The 21,315-nt window shown below is 44.4% G+C and overlaps 1 protein-coding gene across 1 annotated transcript in view; it reads left to right on the forward strand.

Annotated features, from left to right (window-relative positions):
* The window catches only part of CRYM (crystallin mu), a 43,433-nt gene that overhangs the window by 5,609 nt on the left and 16,509 nt on the right, over nt 1-21,315 (forward strand). Inside the window, exon 2 of the mRNA XM_063430373.1 lies at nt 3,713-3,860. Coding sequence (XP_063286443.1) covers nt 3,713-3,860 — 148 coding nt within the window. The remainder of the gene's footprint in view (nt 1-3,712; nt 3,861-21,315) is intronic.

Here is a 21,315-nt window from a genome sequence, read left to right on the forward strand (position 1 = left end):
ATTCTCCCCCCTCCCATAGTATTCCCCTCCCCCATAGTATTCTCCCCCCCTCCCATAATATTCTCCCCCCATAGTATTCTCCCCCCCCTCCCATAGTATTCTCCAAGACCCCCCTCCACCCCCCTGCGTGTTATACGCCGATAAATACGGTACTCTAGGATGCAATTGACGATTCTAATTTAAATGTTTTGAATGCCATTTTCTTATCTATTATCATTTAAATTACTCTTGTTTTAATTAGTTTAGTTTAATTTATTTGTTTCCCAATGGTATATATTGAGAAATGTACTTTTGTAGAATTTGTTTATAGACCTTCCATTTATCCTCAGTGAATATTTATTGTCAGTCAATTCGTTGTAGAGATCTTATTGAATTCAGATTTTTTTTTAAACTAAGGGTTTAAGTACAGCCAATAAAATGTTGGGATCTTTTTTAAATTAATCTCAAATAATACCATATTATGGTCACTATTTTCCAAGTTCTCCCTAACTTGAATGTTTGAAAATAAATCAACATTATTAGTTATGACAAGATCCAGAAAAGCATCTTGTTTTAGTTGACATTTCTACTAATTGAGACATGAATTTACTGTTTATCAAGTTCAAAAACCTGTTTCCCTTAACTGTACTACTAGTCCCTCTGGCCCTATCAATGTCTGGATAATTAATATCTTCCATGATTGACAAATTACCCAGTTGTGCAGCCTTATTAATTTGAGATAGCTGTTGCTCTTCCCTATTAGCATTAAAAGGACACTATAGCAACAAGAACAATTACAGCGTATTGTATTTGTTCTGGTGAGTAGAATCATTCCCTTCAGGCTTTTTGCAGTAAACACAGTCTTTACATAGAAAATGCAGTGTTTACATTACAGCCTAGGGATACCTCCACTGGCCACTCCTCAGATGGCTGTTAGAGGGGCTTCCTGTGGCAGTGCTGCACAGTGTGCAGCACTGCCATTCAGTGGCTCCACCCTCTGCATGGAGACACTGAACTTTCCTCACAGAGATGCATTGATTCAATTCATCTCTCTGAGGAGATGCTGATTGGCCAGGGCTGTGTTTGGCTTCTACTGCCTCTGCCCCGCCTCTGCAGTCTCAGCCAATCCTATGTGAAAGCATTGTAATTGGCTCTGATTGTGTCAGCCAAGCAGGCAGATCAGGGGCAGAGACATCAGCAGCAGACTTGAATAGAAGTGAATGTGAATGTGATTTTACTTTGTTGGTGCCAGTGTGTGTTAAGAGACACTAAGGGATGGCGGGGAGCGGCGCCTAATGGCCCCATGGTAGGGAGTCAAACTGTTCTACACTGGTTTGACAACTACTTACAATGGCAGTGAAAATACATTGTTTATATTAAAAATCCAGCAGGGACAGGTTATAGACGCCAGAACCATTACATTAAGCTGTAGTGACTATAGTTTCCCTTTAAGGCTGACTGGACTACAGGAAACACTGCCCAAAGCTTTACCCCCACCAGTCTTTTTAAGCTCCAAAAAAGCACATTATAAGTGAGGAAGACAGGTGCCTAATGGGAAATCAAGTTCTGTGTGCCGTAGTGGTCATGGTGTTTGGAGTGTTCCTTTAACCCCTTAAGGACACATGACATGTGTGTCATGATTCCCTTTTATTCCAGAAGTTTGGTCTTTAAGGGGTTAATAATGTACCAATAAAGAACAATGTGCAATATTCTGTGTCTATTCTACTTTGCTTTGTACACTAAAATTAAGTTTTAAAAGAGAAAATTAGACAATAGGATACTTTTGTGGTACAAAACAGAAATATTAATAAACGGGAAAAACAAAATAATGGAAAATAAAAACAAGAAAAACAATGGAAAAGCCAGTGAAGTTATAAATAAAGAATACCCAAATTGATCATTTACACCAGACAGAAAAAAAAGTCACAAAAAAGACTGATTATTCTGAGACACTGATAAATCTCACCGTGTCTACAATAGTGTCCCTGTAAATCTTTCTACTGTCGCTAAGGATAGGCAAGTATTTTCTAAGTACTCAAAGGTTGATCACATTAGTTTGACAAATGTTTAATGTTTGGCTAGCATTCAGACACTTATTTTACACTTGTTTGGGCAAATGCAAATGACATTATTCCGGTCTGCTGGCCAGGTTAGCTACAGCTTCTGGTTTGTACATTGAGATACAAGCAACCAGTGGAGTCCACATATCCAGATCTCTGGGAATGAGAAGCAGAATGTGACATGTTTTCCTACATTATGTATAGGAAATAGTGTCTTAAATTCTGCCCTTTATTTATTCTATGCCTGGATGTATAAGGAACGGCCAGTAGAAGTCCACCTGGCAAGCAGATCCTCTGAAGTCAGGACTCTTATGTTCCTTATGTAGGTGTGTTTGTGAGCAAGAGATTCTAATATTCTAATTATGTATTACTCTAACACACTTATCGGTAGTCATTCTAATGTCAATAGATTTTTTTGCAAGATAAACTGGGGGGAATGTTTTGGTTTTTTTTTTTTGGGGGGGGGGGTGGGGGGTGAGGGGGGGGGGGGGGAAAGTCCACTTGTACAAATAAGATAATATTAGGTAATTTTTTTATATTTTATCATAGTTGTAGCCCTCATCTTTCACACGTTGAAGGGAGAGGGTGATATTTGGACAGAATGGGGAAAAACACCCCAAAATCCTCGATACACCAATCCTTCTGTCAAAAAAGGGCTCACCCCAGGCATTCAGCAGTCTGTCAGACAAGGATTTCGTGGGTAAAACTCATACATTTTTCCAGATGTGTTTTTTGTAGTAATATGCATTCTGGACTATATATAGCCCGTATACACTTTTCTGGCTTTTGTGCTAGCTACAAAATACATTGTAAGCATTTGAAACTTTAAAATACTGACACACTGGATACATACATCTACACACAACGTATATACTGAAAGAGACTCTATAGGCACTCTGACCACTGGCTAACCGTAGCTGGCAAGCCATATAGTAGATGGAATATGCCTGTACTCTTTTGTTTGGAATTTAATTCACATTGAGGTTTATTGACATTTGCAAAGATATTTAAGGAACACTCCAAGCATCATATCCACTACTGCATACTGTAATAGTTATGGTTGAATGAGTGCCCCACCGGGATAAGTAAACTGTTTTCTCTCAGACAACTATTATTATTATTATTATTATGTTATTATTTATATAGCGCCAACAAATTCCGCAGCGCTTTACAATGGGTGGACGAACAGACATGTAGTTGTAACCAGACAAGTTGGACACACAGGAACAGAAGGGTTGAGGGTCCTGCTCAATGAGCTTACATGCTAGAGGGAGTGGGGTAAAATGACACAAAAAGGTAAGGATAGTATTAGACTCGTGACAGTTGCAGGAGAGGAATCAGTCGGGAGCTATTAACAGTTTACGTAATTGATACGCTTTTATGAAGAAGCGTGTTTTTAATGTTTTTTTGAAGGAGTGGAGACTGGGTGAGCATCTAACGGAGGAGGGAAGGGAGTTCCACAGGAACAATGAGCTGGTTGTGCAAAATTGGCAGTGCCGCTATTAATAATTTTTATTATGCACTTTTGTTAATTGTAATGAACCTTGGCCTATTGATTAGTGCTGTCTCATTACTTGATTTTTAGTTTGAGAAAGAATTTTCACAGCAAAATGATCTTGTCTATGCGATGGACATATACATATTTTTTGAGAAACTTTTTTTGTGTGTTTTAGTTTTTTAGGTGTGATGCCTGCTTATAGCGCAGCAGATGATGCTTTAACCACTAAAGTGGTGACTTTCTATGAAAATAAAACCAGTGGACCTCCTTCCCATCAAGCAACTGTTCTTTTATTTGACCCAACCAATGGAATTCTGAAGGCAGTAAGTATATCTCATGTTGCTGCAGAGATTCTTTTATTCCTCCTCTAAAGGACACTACCGAGTCAAAACGTTGACATTAAAAAAAAAAAAAAATACAGAACATGCTACTGTACTGCTAGCACTATGAGGGCTTATGATAAAGTGAATTTCAAATTTAAGGTCAAATAGCCTATCAAGAAAGATACACTAAGTCAGCTTTGCTTTTAGTTTGACTGCTCTGACCTTAAATCTGAAATTCACTTTGAATTATTTAGTAAAAATCCTGTACTTCTGAAATTCGAGGATGTGGGGTGAAATGGGATTATTGCATCGTTTAACTGCTGTCTTATAGTTTGACAGACCTTTTTAGGAAACTATGCACTGGGCCGGACGATAGCATATGTAAATTGTACCGCCATGCAGCCAGAGTGGACCAAAGTTAAATGCAAAAATATAACTTGCTCTATGCATTTGCAAGTAGTTTGGTAAATTTATTATTATTTTTTAGTTTTTTCATTTAAGAATATGACTCATATTTTCCTTTAATGTATGCATAAAATTGAGAGTGCCGCCTTACATGTAAAGTATAACCAGACTCGCTTTGCTAGGGACCTGGAATCCTATTTCACATGCTGTGTGATGTTCTGATTGTTCTTACAAATTAGGACCCCAATGTAATATTATTAGATACACTTTTCAACTATTTTAATATTTTCGGAAAAAAATTTAATATTTTGTAAATGTAAACTTTTTTTATATCATTTTTTTTTTTTTAATATTGTTATATTGCGAAAAATCCTTTTAAATGTGTATCCAAAAATATAAAATAATTTGAAAGGTTATTCAAAAATATTACACGGAGACTAGGTGTCAATATAAAGATTTCCTGCAGGAGGAGCTCTAACCTTTCTGCAAAATAACCTTTACAGGGTTCTTTAGCAAAGTGAGAATTCAACGAGAATTAAAAATTTAAGGTCAAAAAAAGTCAAATTGGAAAAATTCATTAACCATAACCTAATTTTATTCAAATCCACTTTGCATTCTCACTTTAGTGAATACCGTTAGTATTGCTTATTCATTATACTTCAACATTCACAGCCATGTTATTGATATTATTGAGTCACTAGGAGTCTAATTTTGGGGTGCATTTAAAACTGAATTGGCAAATTTGGGCAGAAACAGCTGGTTTGGAAAAATTCTCCAGTTTAACAATAGTCACATTTTGGCTATTTTTGCCTCGATTTTGCAATATGCATTTGAGTTCAGTACAAACTAGAGCAGGGGTAGGCAACCTACGGCACTAGTGCCATGCACGGCACTCGAGGTGTCTTTCCACGGCACTCAAGGCTGCTAGAGCCAAACAGGGTCTGGCCTATCAGGAGTCTCAGTGAAACTTCAGATATCTGCTAATACAAAGAGGTAGTGAAGGACAATCCTCAATTTATGCATTGCAGCACTTAGAGGAAGTGATCTCTGATCACTTCCTCCCAGCACTTGTGAATGGGAATCCACACTGTAGTAGAGCAGCCCACAGCTGATGTTGCAGCTCCTGTCCTTGACCTGTACCTGCCCAGGCTGGTCCCCAATGGAACCCAGGGAAGTCACCCACACTGCTAGATATACACAGACCTGCATAGCCATACAGTTTAGGTTCACCCACACTTTATATAAATAAGAAAGGTTAACAGTGCAAATACTGCTGTTGCATATAATGTGCATAAAATTTGAACATTTTCAACAATTGAAAATTCCCTGTGTTCTCCTCATCTCCCCTTCTCCTCACCCCCGTGTTCTCCTCATCTCCCCTTCTCCTCACCCCCATGTGTTCTCCTCATCTCCCCTTCTCCTCACCCCCATGTGTTCTCCTCATCTCCCCTTCTCCACCCCCTCCTGTGTTCTCCTCATCTCCCTTTCTCCTCATCTCCCCTTCTCCTCACCCCCTCCCTGTGTTCTCCTCATCTTCCCTTCTCCTCAGCCCCCCCGTGTTCTCCTCATCTCCCCTTCTCCTCACCCCCTCCCTGTGTTCTCCTCATCTCCCCTTCTCCTCACCCCCCTCCCTGTGTTCTCCTCATCTCCCCTTCTCCTTACCCCCCTCCCTGTGTTCTCCTCATCTCCCCTTCTCCTCATCCCCCTCCCTGTGTTCTCCTCATCTCCCCTTCTCCTCACCCCCTCCCTGTGTTCTCCTCATCTCCCCTTCTCCTCACCCCCTTCTCCCTGTGTTCTTCTTACTCATCCCCCTCCCTGTGTTCTTCTTACTCCTTCCCCCCTCCCTATGTTCTTCTTACTGCCCCATGTTCTTCTTACTCCTCCCCCTCCCTACATTCTTCTTACTACTCCCCCCTATGTTCTTCTTACTACTCTCCCCCCTCCCCATGTTCTTCTTACTCCCCTCCCACCCTCACTGTGTCCTTCTTATTCCCCTCCCTCGTGTCCTTCTTACTCCCCTCCCCCGTATCCTTCTTACTCCCCCGCCTATGTTCTTTTTACTCCCCCCCCCTCCCCTCCCTATGTTCTTCTCACCTCCCCTTCCCTGTAGCGTGGCCGAGCTCAGGGTGCACTTCCTGTCAGTCCGGCTGGGAACAGGGAACTGAATCTCCTGTACCGCATGGTACCCGGCCGGACTCACAGGAGGAAGAGGAGCTCGGCCACGCTACAGGGAAGGGGAGGTGACGAAAGAGGCAGTGCTGCAGCCGCCTGAGGCTCTCTATAGAGCACTCAGGCGGCTGCAGCTTTATAGGAAGCGCCGGCCCTGCTTGGGGGCCCAGGCCAGCTCGTGGCCCCAAGCAGTTGCTTGGTTAGCTTGCCTGGTAGCGACGGGCCTGAGGATCGGCACGCTACGGGACATCACAATCCTATATCGGCACAGTGCTGCTAAAAGGTTGCCTACCCCTGAACTAGAGTATACTTAGCCATCACTGACAGACAGAAAATGCAACAATTATCAACATTGACCATCAGATCCTTCCTGGAGTTGGTTTACAGATTAATTTAAACAAATGTTGACTTTAAAATGTAGGTCTTAAAAATCCCCCGTCATTATAGCAATGCTATGATGTCACTGCATTGTCATTGTACCACAGTTTATGAAAATGGACATTATTATGATGCTAGGTATACTGATGTACCCAGTGTGGTAATAACTCGAGGTACCGCAGTGTACCCCTACAATAGGTTTAGATGTCTAGGGATAAAGGGTTACTCCAAAAGAAAAAATCCTGCGTTTTAAGAATACACGTTTTTTGTGAGCGTAACCCTTCCTATACTGATCAAACCCCCAAAAAGTACATAATAATATTGAATATAGTTAAAACTTACCTCCGTTCCAGCGCTGAAGCATTGTTCTCCCTGAAGGCTGATCTTCCTTAGCTGATGTCACTCAACGCGAGGGGACGGATGTTGAAGAGGATGGTTGAGGGGAGGACATGGCTGCATGGATTGGGGGCCATGCCGCTATTGGCTCTCTGACACCAGCGTGCTGTTCATACTGGCGTCAGAAGCCTGATTTGCAAAGAATTCACTTTGTCCTGAGCTGACTAATGATGCAGCCAGAGATGGTGGTACATCTCCAGCAGCAAATGGTTAAACTTTGTATCTGCTCCATTTTTTTACATAACGAAATTCTACACATACAGACTCTAAACACAAGGACCACTTCAAATTAGTGAAGTGGTTATGGTGCTTGGAGTAACCCTTCTAGTTATAACTGCAGTCTAGTTCTGACAACACATTGCATTCAATGTTCAGAATGGCTGTTATCCTGTTCCTATACAGTGTGTTAGTTAATCCTGCTACTCATGTGCAGAAAAGCCAAAAATTTTTATTCACTATATTTTTTCTGTATCTTGTAAAAGCAGATCCCCTAAGGTAAAAGCGGAACTTGGCACCCAATTTAGTATTGTCACGCTGGAATCAGAACACTGGAGGTGTTTTCTCTTTAAGCAGATTTAACCTTATATGCGGAAAGTATTTTTTGAATCCAGTAAATAAAAATGGATATTACTATTAAAAGTCCTGGGGTGGGGGCGGGGCCTGACCGCCGAGCAGACTGGCCGCACAAAGCCAGAGCTCTGTACAAGAAACTACAAATAACCGACTTATTCCTAACTCTGTACACTGAATTTACTAATCTGAAGCAGCAGAGAGCTAGTGTTACCCCGAGACCCAACTGGCGGGACCGCCGGGCTCGGAGTGGCACCATAAAGCGGACACAGAGTTGCGGCCTACCAGCGGATGCAGGCGCGGGAGAGACGGCCGACCTCCCCGCCGGCGGTTCTGTGGGACAACGCTGCGGTGAATACGGCTCCGTTCACCCCCCCCCCCTTGCCGGTGAGGGATATCCCGGCATTACCAATCGACTGATAAGCTAACAGGCTCTGCCTCACGCGGGACTTACTTGATCCGGTTCACCGCACTGAAACACAGTCAAAGCCAAAATGGTGACTACCATACCTCTAACATGCGGCCTGCTGAAGAATTACGAACAGCGGTTGGACACACTATTTAAAGACCTCTGGCAGAAACTATGGCGCAGAGGGGCACAAACTACAGGGAAGACCAACAAGCGATGTCACTCACCTCCCGGTGGCCTGAAACACGAAGCATGCGGACCAACCTGACCAACCCCCAAAACACAGAAATCGGGAGAGAACAGAGCCACAACTGGCCCAGAGTCACCCAAAGCTTACTGCTGCCCTTCGGGGCTGAGAACTCGACAGGCGGGAGCTCTAGGAGGATCGTGCCCAAAAAGACCGGCCGAAGCAATCAAGCAACCACGACCCAAGCGAAGGCCCTCTCATGCAATTCCCAGCAAAGCCGCAGGGACCGCTGAGCACCTCATCGTCCGGAATGTCCGGCTGCGACACCCCGCAGGCCTACACAGTTTACCCACAGGCCTCAACCGCCCACCAACAGGTCGACTCAGGCAGGGAGATCCTCACAACGCCATTCTGGGGGACAACACTATTCCAGCAGAGGGCGTGGGTTAAGGGTCTCTCGAGATGGCCCAGCACAGGTGACCCAGCCAATGTCCCATTGCTCACGGCTCCGTTTATTGGACATTCCTGACAAACTTCGGGACTGTACCCGACTACACTGCACCTGTCGCCTGACGAAACACTGGCAACACGGCACGACCTATCTGCAAATGTAAGCCTATAGCCCAGCTGGGATAAAGGTCAAATGACTGCCTAGCTGTGTTGGCATGTCAAGCCTGCCACCAAGACAGATCATCATTTTTATTTATTTTTTCTGCCTTCTTTTTCTTTTTTTTAGCTAGCGATACATAGCAGAGCTATCCACACATCTTAACCACTAGCTGAAGTCCACAAGCTTTTGTCAGATCAGACTTTTACTTTTCTTTTTTCTATTTTTTGCTTTTTTGCATCTCTCACAATAACTTAGCTATGCACCAGATCTGACATGTTATGACAAAATCGTGATCGATTACCATTAATACTCTGTCTTATATATCGCATCTGTTGCCATGATAAATGTTGAATTATATACAGCAGTGTGACGCTGGACTAACATGTATAGGCGTGTCTATAACTATAACTCCAAAAGTCTTACTGCTCATGTTATAAGCGTATTTAAATTTTTATCTTTGGTTAGCTTGTTCATAATAGATCACAAGCTTATAAGCTGTTTCACATGTCATATAATAGCTGGTGCACTTAGCACATAGGTTATCGTTTATTAGTATTTTCTTTAATTTTATTCTGCAGTGAACTTAAAAAGCATAATGTTTCACTCTGTTATGTTACACTGCACTCAGCAGCCATGAGAGTAAGACCCATGGCGTCCAGGCAAAGTCACTGCTTCTCACATGTTATCTACACTATGCAAATCGTGCCTGATAGCTAGCAGGACCTTGAAACCAATACTATGACTCAAGCTTCCTCAGGCACTCATGACATTACCTTGTCAACCTATAAAAAAGCTCAGTATAACTCGATTGGTATATGGAACAAAAATAGCTGCACCTAACTGTAGTATCGCACGCACTCAAGCATGATGTTTTTTTCAATTTCTATTGTATTTAGATTGTTACTCTCGTTGCAATTGAATACCAGGCTAGATGGTAAGCCCGAAGGGGAACAATACATGACAAGCCCAGCATGGACCTGTATCCCTAGCCTATTGGTTAATCCTGTATTAGATACAAAGAAAATGTGCACAGTATAACAAGTCACACTGTCGTTTAACACTGTTTATTGCTCTGATAGCACCAGCTGTTGTGGCGGTGCAAATCTGTTCTGTTAACCCATGCACAACCTCCTGGGGTGGATTCCCATTTAAATTCATTATGTACAGATTGGCTTGAGTTGATATAATTTGCATGAATAGGACTGTCACAGAGGAATCATGGGAAAACCAGCAAATTTGCATAATTTTACTTGTCTGAGTGCAAATATATTATAGACATATTTACTTGTTATTTTTTCATTACCATTAACATCAGTAATGTTTGTTCAGATGAATACTTGAAAACACCAAAAACAGCCATGTGACAGTAAGTCAGTCACTCACTCACTCACTCACACGTAGCTTTAGGCAAAATTTACAAGCTAATTATTTGTGAGATTATCTTTTCTTACAGAGACCAGTTGTAATTTTTTTTTATTTAGTTTTTATACCAGGCTGTCCTGCACAGTCTGAGCATATGCCGCAAATTAACTTTACACCGCCATTGTGTTCATCAGGTGCCCGTGCCCTTCAACCCATGGGATGATGCCAACACATGCCTGGAACAAAAAGTGCCATATAGTTAAGTGTGGTTTTTGGTTATAACGTTTCACACAATCTAATGGTAAATAAGCAAATTGTGCACGTGGTGCATTAACTGCTCAAGGGTGAGTGTTACACAAAGCCCCAAATTGCACATTTTGATTATTTACCACTGCGTTGGGTCATATGATTTTTTCTTTCTGTATTTTTTGGTGCTGTGTGTTGGGAAAATCCCATATTAGTGCAGTAGCAGCTGGTTACTATTCTTATAACAATAATGCAGTTAGCGCCTGATTAGTAGTTTGGTTTGTCTTTTTTTTTTTTTATTCTTTATTTTTCCAGTGCAAAGCATAATCATTACAACATTCGTTAAAGATTAGATCTGTAGCAATTAGTGTGTAAGCAGGATCGCAGTGTATTCTTGCACTTATTTTTAATAAAATGTGTTTGTGTCGGCCTTGGTCGCTAGTGTGTCGCCCCTTCTTTCTGGGGTGTTCAGGTATAGTGTGTCCTAGCTGATTCATGGGTTAGGGTCGGTGTGCTGTGGTTGCCCACATAGGGATCTGGGGTTGGAGCGTGCAGCCTCTGGGCTTATGTTGTAGTGTGTTGTGTAGCCTCGTCGGGTACATGGCATGTGGGTTATGTTTGCGTGTGTCCCACCTTGTGCGGTGTTGGGTTCGGGAGGTTGAGGGGTGTCCCACTCCAAGCCTTGTGTTGCTCGTAGTGACTCCTGACCTTGGGAGCAGCGGGGGTGTGATAGGTGTAGAGGTTGTCTCTAAGTTTAAGTGTGGGGGGAGTTGGCAGTCTCCGTTACGGGTGATGGAGCTGTGGCTGTGTCCCCTACCTTGAATGTCGTGCTGGAGTGCTTGCATTGCCCTATTGTTTGTGTGGTTAGACAATTGCAGAATCTCAGGTATAGGTTATGGGGGAGGAAGGGAGAAACTGGGAGAACATGGGGGTATGCTTCATGAAGTCCTGATCAGACAGTCCCAGGGCGAACTTAGAGTCCAGCAGGCATGGTTAGCGGATCTCCGGCTGAGCAGTTGTTTCATATCGGGTTATCACTGGGGCTTGATCCTGGTTCTGCCGTCCCCGCGGTCCCCGATCTCGGGACGAATGGCGTTGCGTGTACCGGGTCCCAAGCTGTTGCGGCTCTCGGTCTTGTAGCGTCCGGTAAGTGTGCCAGGTCCAGGGCCGCCAGGAACTGGGAGGTGTCGTCCATGGAGGTGAGCGTGTGTACATTACCATTTCTGATCACTGTCAGGGACCCGTTCGCTCCCCATCTATAGCTTATGTTAGCTGTTATAAGCTGGCTGGTCACTGGTTGAAACGTTTTACGCCATAAGAGGGTTGCTTTGGTGAGATCCTGGTAAAACGTCAGGGAGGTGTCTTCGAATTGTAGGGGGGTTTTGCCCTTGAGTGCTGACATTATGAGTATTTTATCGTGTGTTGTGGTGCACCTGAGTATGACATCTCTCGGTACCATTGTCACTGTCCCCTTGGGCCCTGGTAGGCGGTAGATGTCCTCTCTAGCCAGTTTCTTGGCCACCGCATGGGACAGGAGGGAGGTCAGCAACCGCCTGACATAGTGAGGGATCTCGTCCACTGTGACTGCCATTGGGATGCCCCTTATCTTTATATTGGTGCGGCGGTGGCGGTCTTCCATTGCTGCGATTTTCGTGGAGATGGCTCTTTGATGGGACCAGATTTGTTGGACCGAGGACTGGAGTTCATGCATCTGTGTTTGGACGTCTGCGATGTCCCTCTCCGACGCCTGTACCCGGTCTGTGATGGCCTTCATGTCGGTTTTAATTGGAGCTAGTTCTGCAGCAAGTATTTTATGAAAGTCCGCCAACAGTACCTTTAAATCTTGTCTGGTCGTTGGTGTGGAGTCGGAGGGAGCTCCGGGTGGTTGCAGGTGAGTATCCATCGGCCTTGTGGCCCCTGTTTGCTCATTGGGGTGAGTGTGGGCATTAGGCCTGGTGCTGGCGTCGGGCCGCGTGGCCTCCGCGTGTGCGGGTTGGGACTGCACGGGTCTCTGGAACATCGTCCCGATATCTATGTGCTCCACTGCTGCCGTCTTCTGCGATCGGCGGCCCATGGCTGGCATGTGAGGTAGGGCCTCGGATGGTGTCTGGCGAGGGTTGTCGGTTACCCGCTGTAGAAGGAGCGCTTCCAGGCTAGGCAGAGATAGCGTGCGTGGGGTAGGCCCCGGTTTTCCGTCTTCGTCCGGGCTGGGCCTTTGGTTGGAAAAAAGGCATCAATCGTCTCGGGGAGCGTTGAGGGATGTGGCTGGCGGCTTTTGGGGTCTGTCTGGGCTTTTGGTTTTGTTTTATTTAAGGTTGTTTGGGTTTGTTCAGAGGACCTTGCAAGCATGGCGTCCGTTCAGGCTGATGTTCAAGCTCCGCCTGGTTTTTCTTTTTAAGTGTGGTTTATACTTACCTTTTCTGCCCTCCTCACCCTAGAAGTATATACTTTAAAGTGGTACTGTCACTTCCTTGGGAATTTTAATATGTTTACTCATCCCTATATTAAACAAATATATGCATGTTAGACAATGGATTTACAAAAATGTACACACATGTGGAGCACTACATATATGAAACACACATTATACAACAGACATTTTAACTATTTTTTTTATTTTTTTTGCAGTGTAGATAATTACAGATATGCAAGTATTGCCAAGATAGCACAGACAATCATGAAATATCAAACATGTAGTTGCCGAGACATGGCATGTGAAGAAATTGCACTGCTATTTTTAAAGAAAAAAAACATGATTAAAGGACCACTCTAGGCACCCAGACCACTTCAGCTTAATGAGGTGGTCTGGGTGCCAGGTCCTTCTAGGGTTAACCCATTTTTTCATAAACATAGCAGTTTCAGAGAAACTGCTATGTTTGTTAATGGGTTAAGCCTTCCCCCTATGTCCTCTAGTGGCTGTCTCATTGACAGCCGCTAGAGGCGCTTGCGTGCTTCTCACTGTGATTTTCACAGTGAGAGCACGCAAGCGTCCATAGGAAAGCATTGTGAATGCTTTCCTATGTGACCGGCTGAAGGCGCGCGCAGCTCTTGCCGCGCGTGCGCATTCAGCCGACGGGGAGGAGAAGAGGAGGATCGGAGGAGGAGAGCAGGAGGAGATCTCTCCGCCCAGCGCTGGAAAAAGGTAAGTTTTTACCCCTTTCCCCTTTCCAGAGCCGGGCGGGAGGGGGTCCCTGAGGGTGGGGGCACCCTCAGGGCACTCTAGTGCCAGGAAAACGGGTATGCTTTCCTGGCACTAGAGTGGTCCTTTAATCCGAAAGCAAGAGTACGTGACAGAGTGAGTTACGTTCTGAAAAAGGCTCAGGGTAATGAGAAAACAATTTTAACTGAATAAACATACTAGCTTATGTTTCAAAGATTGAAACCACTGGAACTAAGCACTTCTTAATGTTGTTGCACCATAATAAGAATAATAATTGAACAGGTATCAGCAGTGATAATAGCTGCAGGAGAAGTCACCATCACCCGATGCCCAATGCTGGGAGGCAACTGAAACCATCAGGAGGGCAGGGCAGAAGCGGCATTAAGGTAGGAAGATCCAAGTGTAGCTCTGCTGGCACGTCGCAGATAAGGACTTTCCTCCAGCCCCAGGCCAGCATCACTAGTCTGTGGACATGGGAGCCCACTGGGATCAAGTCCTTCCCATGGTCGGGGTGAGCAGAGGGTCGAGGTGGTAGGCGCCTTTTATGGCGGGTGATTATCTGCTTGAATGGTAGATGCCTGGAGGCAATGCCTCGATGGGCTCTCAGCCTAGGTAGGTAGACTACAGAGTGTAGAGGCGCTTGTGCGACATGAACGCCTTGAGGAATTACTCTCCATCCTGGCAGCGCTCCTCCCTCAGATACCTCCAGTTGCCCAGTTTGGGTAGCTTGTGAACGGTTCTGAAGCTTCAGCCAGAAGTCCTGGAATATCACATCCAGCCTCCGCAGGATAGATTCCAGGGGGTCATAGAGTGAGTTTGAGGCATGCTCTACTTATTGGGCAATATGGCAGCTGCCATATTGTGTACTTGTTTTAGGTAGTTTGCACCCAATGCAGGGTGTGTGACAGTCCAGTGGGGACCGGGATATCCCAGGAGGGGGAAGGTGGTGAGGTCAGAGATATCTACTGCGAGCAGGAGAGCGGCTCCCTCTCCCCAGCTTCAACGCCGACTGGCTGTCCAGTTCTTCCAGAGGAGTATAAGTCGGAGTGAGGCTTTTTTTTGTTCCCTGGTGCACTCTCGAACTGGGTAGTGCACTGTGGTGTTTGTGGTGACTCAGTGACCGGAGGTAATCCACAAAACTCAGCCAGAAGAACGGGAGCCTTTGCAGCAAGCGTCTTGCCAGCTTAACGGTCAAGCTCCACCCCACAGACATTTTATCTATATAAATAGTCACTCCACTACCCAAATAAAAAAGAAATCGAAATCATTGTTTCGTAGATATACCCTAAATGAAAACTTGCATGCATTCTATTATTATAAATCTAAAATCAGCTTGCAAAACATGCAGTTCTCTTGTCTGCTGCCTTTGCAAATGTTTCCCTTCTAACTCCGCCCAGACCACCCAATGCAGATCAACGAGAAGTCTTTGTAAGTCAGGTGCTCTTGGAAATTGCTGCCTCTTCAGATCAGCTGCATTGAGCTAATTAAAACAGGAAGTAACATTACTTGTTGTTGTGCTTAAAAGCCAAGGGGGTGTAACCAGGTTAATTGATCAAAGTTAAAATTTATAATGAAATCTGCACTTTATAAAAAAAAAAAAAGGGGGGGGGGGGCACGTTTTTCAAACATCAAGCTTTTCAGCAAACTAAAGTTGTTTAGGGGTCTGGAGTGTGAGCTCCTCTAGTGTTTCAGAGAAGGGGGCAACAGAAGTATACCTTGGGATATCAACTAGACCAGGCTTCCCCAAACTCTGGCCCTCCAGATTTTGCTGAACTACAACTCCCATGATTCTCAAGGCTTGAGTCACCAGTATGGATATGTAGTGTGAATACCAGGCAACTACTATGTATATAGTGTGTATACCTTTAAATCTGTCTTTTGACAGATTTAAAGGTATACACACTATATACATAGTAGTTGCCTGGTATTCACACTACATATCCATACTGGTGACTCAAGCCTTTCTAAGTGGAATTAGCTCCTGGGTTCACCCATATCATTGCACCTGTAATGATATAATTGTATTTCTACATTTTGGGGCAGTTTTTTGGTGAAATTTCTGCCTATACCCAGTTTTTGAGCACTCCATTCCAAGTCAGACTCCCTCATCCCTGAGTGTTGCTTTAGGCATACCAGACCAACCTATTCCCATGATTCTCAGCCTATCATTCATAGAATCATGGGAGTTGTAGTTCAGCACCATCTGGAGGGCACCATCTGGAGGGCCTGAGTTTGGGGAAGCCTGAACTAGACTGACAGTTGATATACACATCTGATTGATATTACCATCTTCTAATTAAAGGGACACTCCAGGCACCCAGACCACTTCTGCCCATTGGAGTGGTCTGGGTGCCAACTCCCACTACCCTTAACCCTGCAAGTGTAATTATTGCAGTTTTTTATAAACTGCAATAATTACCTTGCAGGGTTAACTCCACCTCTAGTGGATGTCTACTAAACAGCCACTAGAGGGCACTTCCTGGTTTCTAGCACAGGAAACCAGTGCTAGAGTGTCGCTGGAGGTCCTCACGCATGTGAGGACCTCCAGCGTTGCTCATTTCCCCATAGGAAAGCATTGAAATGCATTTTCAATGCTTTCCTATGGGGAGCGCTAATGCGCATGCGCGGTAGGTCTCCCCGGCCGGTGGGCGGGATCAGTCTCGCCCACCGGCTGACACAATGCAGAGGAGGAGCGACGGTGGAGGAGGAAGCAGCGACGTTTGAGGGCATTTGAGTACAAGGAGGTGTTTAAATCGTGGACCTTCCTCTGCTGCTCAACTACAACTCCCATTAAGCCTTTGCAATACACTTGCAAATGTTTGTGGGAGTTGAGGTTTGCTAGCCACTGGAGGTGCACTGTCATAATAGCCTGCAGATGAGAATATCTGATTTATATTACACATGTTTAAATCAAGGAAGCTGATTATTCATCAGTAGTAAGCCCAGAGGGAGATCTTCGTTCTCCACGCGTTTGTACCGCAGCTTTTCAGCAACATCAAAGTCAGAGCAGCATGCTGCGTTCTCTCACTGGCTTATAATACACAATCAATGTTCCTGTTCTGTTAACGTGCTGTTCCGATTCTGTCTTCTATTTAAAATTTAATTGGAATTTCAGCTGTTCTAACTGTACAGGAACGTTTACCAACAGTCGATTTGATTTAAATGGTAGTGTCAGCCAGGGCGACGGAAATTGTATGATCAACTTTAAGTTCATTTCTCCATGACAAAGAGTAGGGCAGTAAAGGCTCCAGAAACGCCGGAACACTGCGTGGAATTACCAAGGTCCCAGTAAAGATGAATCGAAGAATCAGCATAGCAATAGATTGCTGAGCTCACCAGTAGCTAACGTTTACTATTCCAATTCTAATTGGTTATTAAGTTCTGCAAGGAGAGCAGTGTGTCTTCAAGCTGTGCTCATATACTGTCGAGGGAAGTATTAGATCTGATTATATCCTGAAATTTGAGACAACTGCGTTGAAAATCAACCTTAAAGGGACTCTCCAGGCAGCCGAATTTACTCACCTGGTTCCAGCGCCGGGAGCCTCGTGAAGCCGCGCCCCCATTTCTTCAAAATGACGAAATAGGCGGGCGCGAGCAGGGAGCAATCAGACGCTTCCATTTGGAAGCGTCATTGCTCCCTTGTGCGCATGCGCGGCTTCTGAAGTCCTGAGAAGCCTCTGAAGCCCTGAGAAGCCTCTGAAGCCCTGAGAAGCCTCTGAAGCCCTGAGAAGTCCTGAAGCCCTGAGAAGCCTGAGAAGTCCTGATGGCACTACCGCGCATGCGCGCGGTGTGTGCGGCCGCGAGCTGAGCTGACTGACAGCTCAGCTCGTGGTCTTTGCCCGCCCCCCTCCTCTGCTGACAGGCTGGAGAGAGAAGGCGCGCACACAGTGCCTTCTCTCTCCTGCAGACATATTTTAATACGTCTGACGTGTACAGGGCCTTTTTAGGGCCCTGCATGATAGGAAGTCCCTCTGGTGGCCGTCTGAGTGACGGCCACGGAGGTATTCCTATCAATCAATGTAAACACTGTATTTTCTCTGAAAATACAGTGTTTACATTAGATTGCCTGCAGGGAGCTATAGTTAATACCTGAACAACTACATTAAGCTGTAGTTGTTCAGGTGACTATAGTGTCCTTAAGTTAGCTGAGAATGACAATGCTTTTATTATTATTATTTGGTATTTATATAGTGCAAACATATTTTGTAGCGCAGTACAATAGTGGGAATACAGACAAATAAGGAACATGTACCCTAAACAAAGAGGAACAGAAAACCCAGCATTTGAGCTTAGAATTTAGCAAATACAGTGCTTTTATACAAAGTGTTTAGCAAGATAACTCGTGAGCTTACGATCTAAAGGTAATAATGGGGAGTTGAAACACAAGGTGGCGGGGGGGGGGGGGGCAGGATGGGGTTGAAGCTGATGGCCAGATATCTGGGGAAAATTGTAAACATTGTGCGGGAGTTAAATAGTTAAGATCAGAGACATCTGAATGAACATCCTATAACAGGCATAGGCAACCTTCGGCACTGCAGATGTTCAGATGTTTTGGACTACACCTCCCATGATGCATTGCCAGCATTATGTGTGTAAGAGCATTATAGGGGATGTAGTCCACAACATCTGGGGTGCCGAAGGTTGCCTATTCCTGTCCTATAAGAAAAGGAGGGTTAGTGGTAGCAACATTTGTCAAATGTTTGATTTTGAGTTGTTAAAGCCATTCTAATGCCACAATTTGCTATTTCGTGCCCATTTTGTTTCCAAATTACATGACAGGTGCATAGTTACTATATGGGCAGGCGGAATAAAAAAAAAACAAAAAACATATACCTAACCCAATAAGACGCAGACACTAAGGTATATGGGTTAAAATTTCCACAGCTTTTATTAATTTATTTATTTGTAATAAATTAACATTGAAAAAGTAATTGCCCCCAACCCCGCAATACCACATTGGTATCCCCCACACTTATATATAAAAAGGCAAAGGCACATAAACACACAACAATATTTTTCAACCTGAACATAAATTAACATGCCAATGTTTTAATTAACCATGGTAATTAAATGGTTACCACCACACCCACCAGGTTCTGAGCCACCGACAAGCTCGAAACCTACCAAACTCACCAAGAACCATATCAACTGTTTCCAAAACCGGCATAAAGAAGGGCTTATTTTCCTAGCCTTCAGCTCACTATCCCGCCGCTGTGACATAACGTGATAACCGAACACCAATTTACCCACGGGAGGGAAGGAAAAACTCAAGGCAAGTTAAAAGTGATTTTTCCAAGATGGCTGACCTTTTCCACAGCAGGAAGGCCGTTCCCACTAGTGGTCCTGCAGGCTCTGATCGAGCCCCCTTCCTTGACCCAGCAGGGAGATCACAAAATCTCCCTGCCAGCTGTAACAAACTCCTTGGTGGTCCAGTGTGCTGCTTGCAGTTCCGGCGCACTGTGAGTGTCAGAGCACAGGCACCGGGTTCCCAGCCTGCTCTCTGACATCATCAAAGTGCGCTGGAACCGTGAGGGAGCGCGTCAGCCCCAGCAGCACACTGGACCACCAGGCAGTTCACTATCAGCACACTGGACCACCAGGGAGTGAACCAGCAGTACACTGGACCACCAGGGACCCACTGAACCACCATTACATTAATTATTGCCTCCCCTGCCTGCACAGAAGGTAAGCAGGAGGGGGGCAAAGCAAAATATATTAAATGTATTTTAAGTCTGCGTGTTTTCTCATCAATCTGTCACACTAACCTTCTAATCCCCTAACCCTGTCTCTCTAACCCCCTAACCCTGTCTCACTAGCCCCCCTAACCCTGTCTCACTAGCCCCCCTAACCCTGTCTCACTAATCCCCCTAACCCTGTCTCTCTAATCCCCTAACCCTGTCTCTCTATCCCCCTGCCCTGTCTCTCAAATCCCCTAACCCTGTCTTTTAAACCCCCTAACCCTGTTTCACTAGCCCCCCTAACCCTGTCTCTCTAACCCCCTAACCCTGTCTCTCAAACCCCATAACCCTGTCTCACTAGCCCCCCTAACCCGGTATCTCTAACCCCCTAACCTTGTCTTACTAGCCCCCCTAACCCTGTCTCTCAAACCCCCTAACCCTGTCTCACTAGCCCCCCTAACCCGATATCTCTAACCCCCTAACCTTGTCTTACTAGCCCCCCTAACCCTGTCTCTCAAACCCCCTAACCCTGTCTCACTAGCCCCCCTAACCCGATATCTCTAACCGCCTGACCTAATCTTAGTAGCCCCCCCCTAACCTTGTCTCTCAAACCCCCTAAACCTGTCTCACTAGCCCCCCTAACCCGATATCTCTAACCCCCTGACCTAATCTTAGTAGCCCCCCCCTAACCTTGTCTCTCAAACCCCCTTTTTTTTTTGGCGGGGGGGGGAGGGGGGTTTCCCCAGGACTTGACCCCTGTGGCTGCCTATTTATATAGCTCAGCTTCTAACCTTCTAACCCACCAAACCCTACATACCTTCGGCCTAGGCCCGCCTCTGAGCCCTGTCAAGGCCCCTCCCCACTAAGCTGTGCTTTTGTTACATGTGGCTACAAAACTACCAGCTCTTCCCAGCTAACCAGGTAACCCCTTCTTGGCTTTTGCTATGAATTTGACTGGTTGACTGAGCGTGATGGGAACTTGAGTAGTCTGCTGATTTTCGTGTAACGATTGATTTCTGTTTCTAATAGGGTTTATTCGCTAAAGTTTTGTTGGAATTCAAAGTGAATTTTAAATTTTAAAGCCAAAATAGCTGAATTGCAAAAAAATGTATTAAAAAAATCTCCCTGCTGTCTGAATTTTACATTTGGCTATTTTGACCTAACATTTGAAATATACTTTAAATTCACTTTGCATTCCTGACAGTCACACTTTAGTGATTAACCCCAAGGTATTACCCATCCCATTTTACCAGGGTAAATTCACAGAATCCCAGCAGGAGTTTGTATGGGAAGTCAGGTTTGAAATGTATTATTTGTAATCTACCGTAGTTATTTATAGCAGTACTGGCATGATCGATGTTTCAATATCATACTGGATTTGCAAAGGATGCACTGACGCCTTAGCACAGTCACTTTATAGATAATATGATATTTATTAACCATATGCTGTGTTTTGAGAGTCAACAATATAGATATAAATGTAAGCATTCTGTCAACTGGCTAGGCCAACAGTTAAAAAAACAAAGCCATACTTCCATGCTCATTCTCCACAATGTTGAATAATTTTATTTTCCCTCTCCCTACAATCATAAATTGTGTATATAACGGGCTTTGAGAAAAAAATAAAAAGAGAATGCAAAATATGTTAACTGTCACATTCTTATCTTGTGAAAAAGATAAATTACTTCCCAAAAGGAGGTAATGGTTGATCTTGTCACAGACAACATTTTTGGATTTTTTTCAAAACAAAGGGGAAATTCATTCAGGAAACCAATAGGGGTTTTTATGATATCAAATAAATTAGCCTGGACCCAAATTCTAGAAAATGTATTTTTTTTTAAATCTTATCACAGCATAGCAAGTAAAAATTACTATTTGGGAAATG

This window comes from Pelobates fuscus, chromosome 8 (assembly GCF_036172605.1).
Source record: "Pelobates fuscus isolate aPelFus1 chromosome 8, aPelFus1.pri, whole genome shotgun sequence".
NCBI classification, from domain to species: Eukaryota; Metazoa; Chordata; class Amphibia; order Anura; family Pelobatidae; genus Pelobates; species Pelobates fuscus.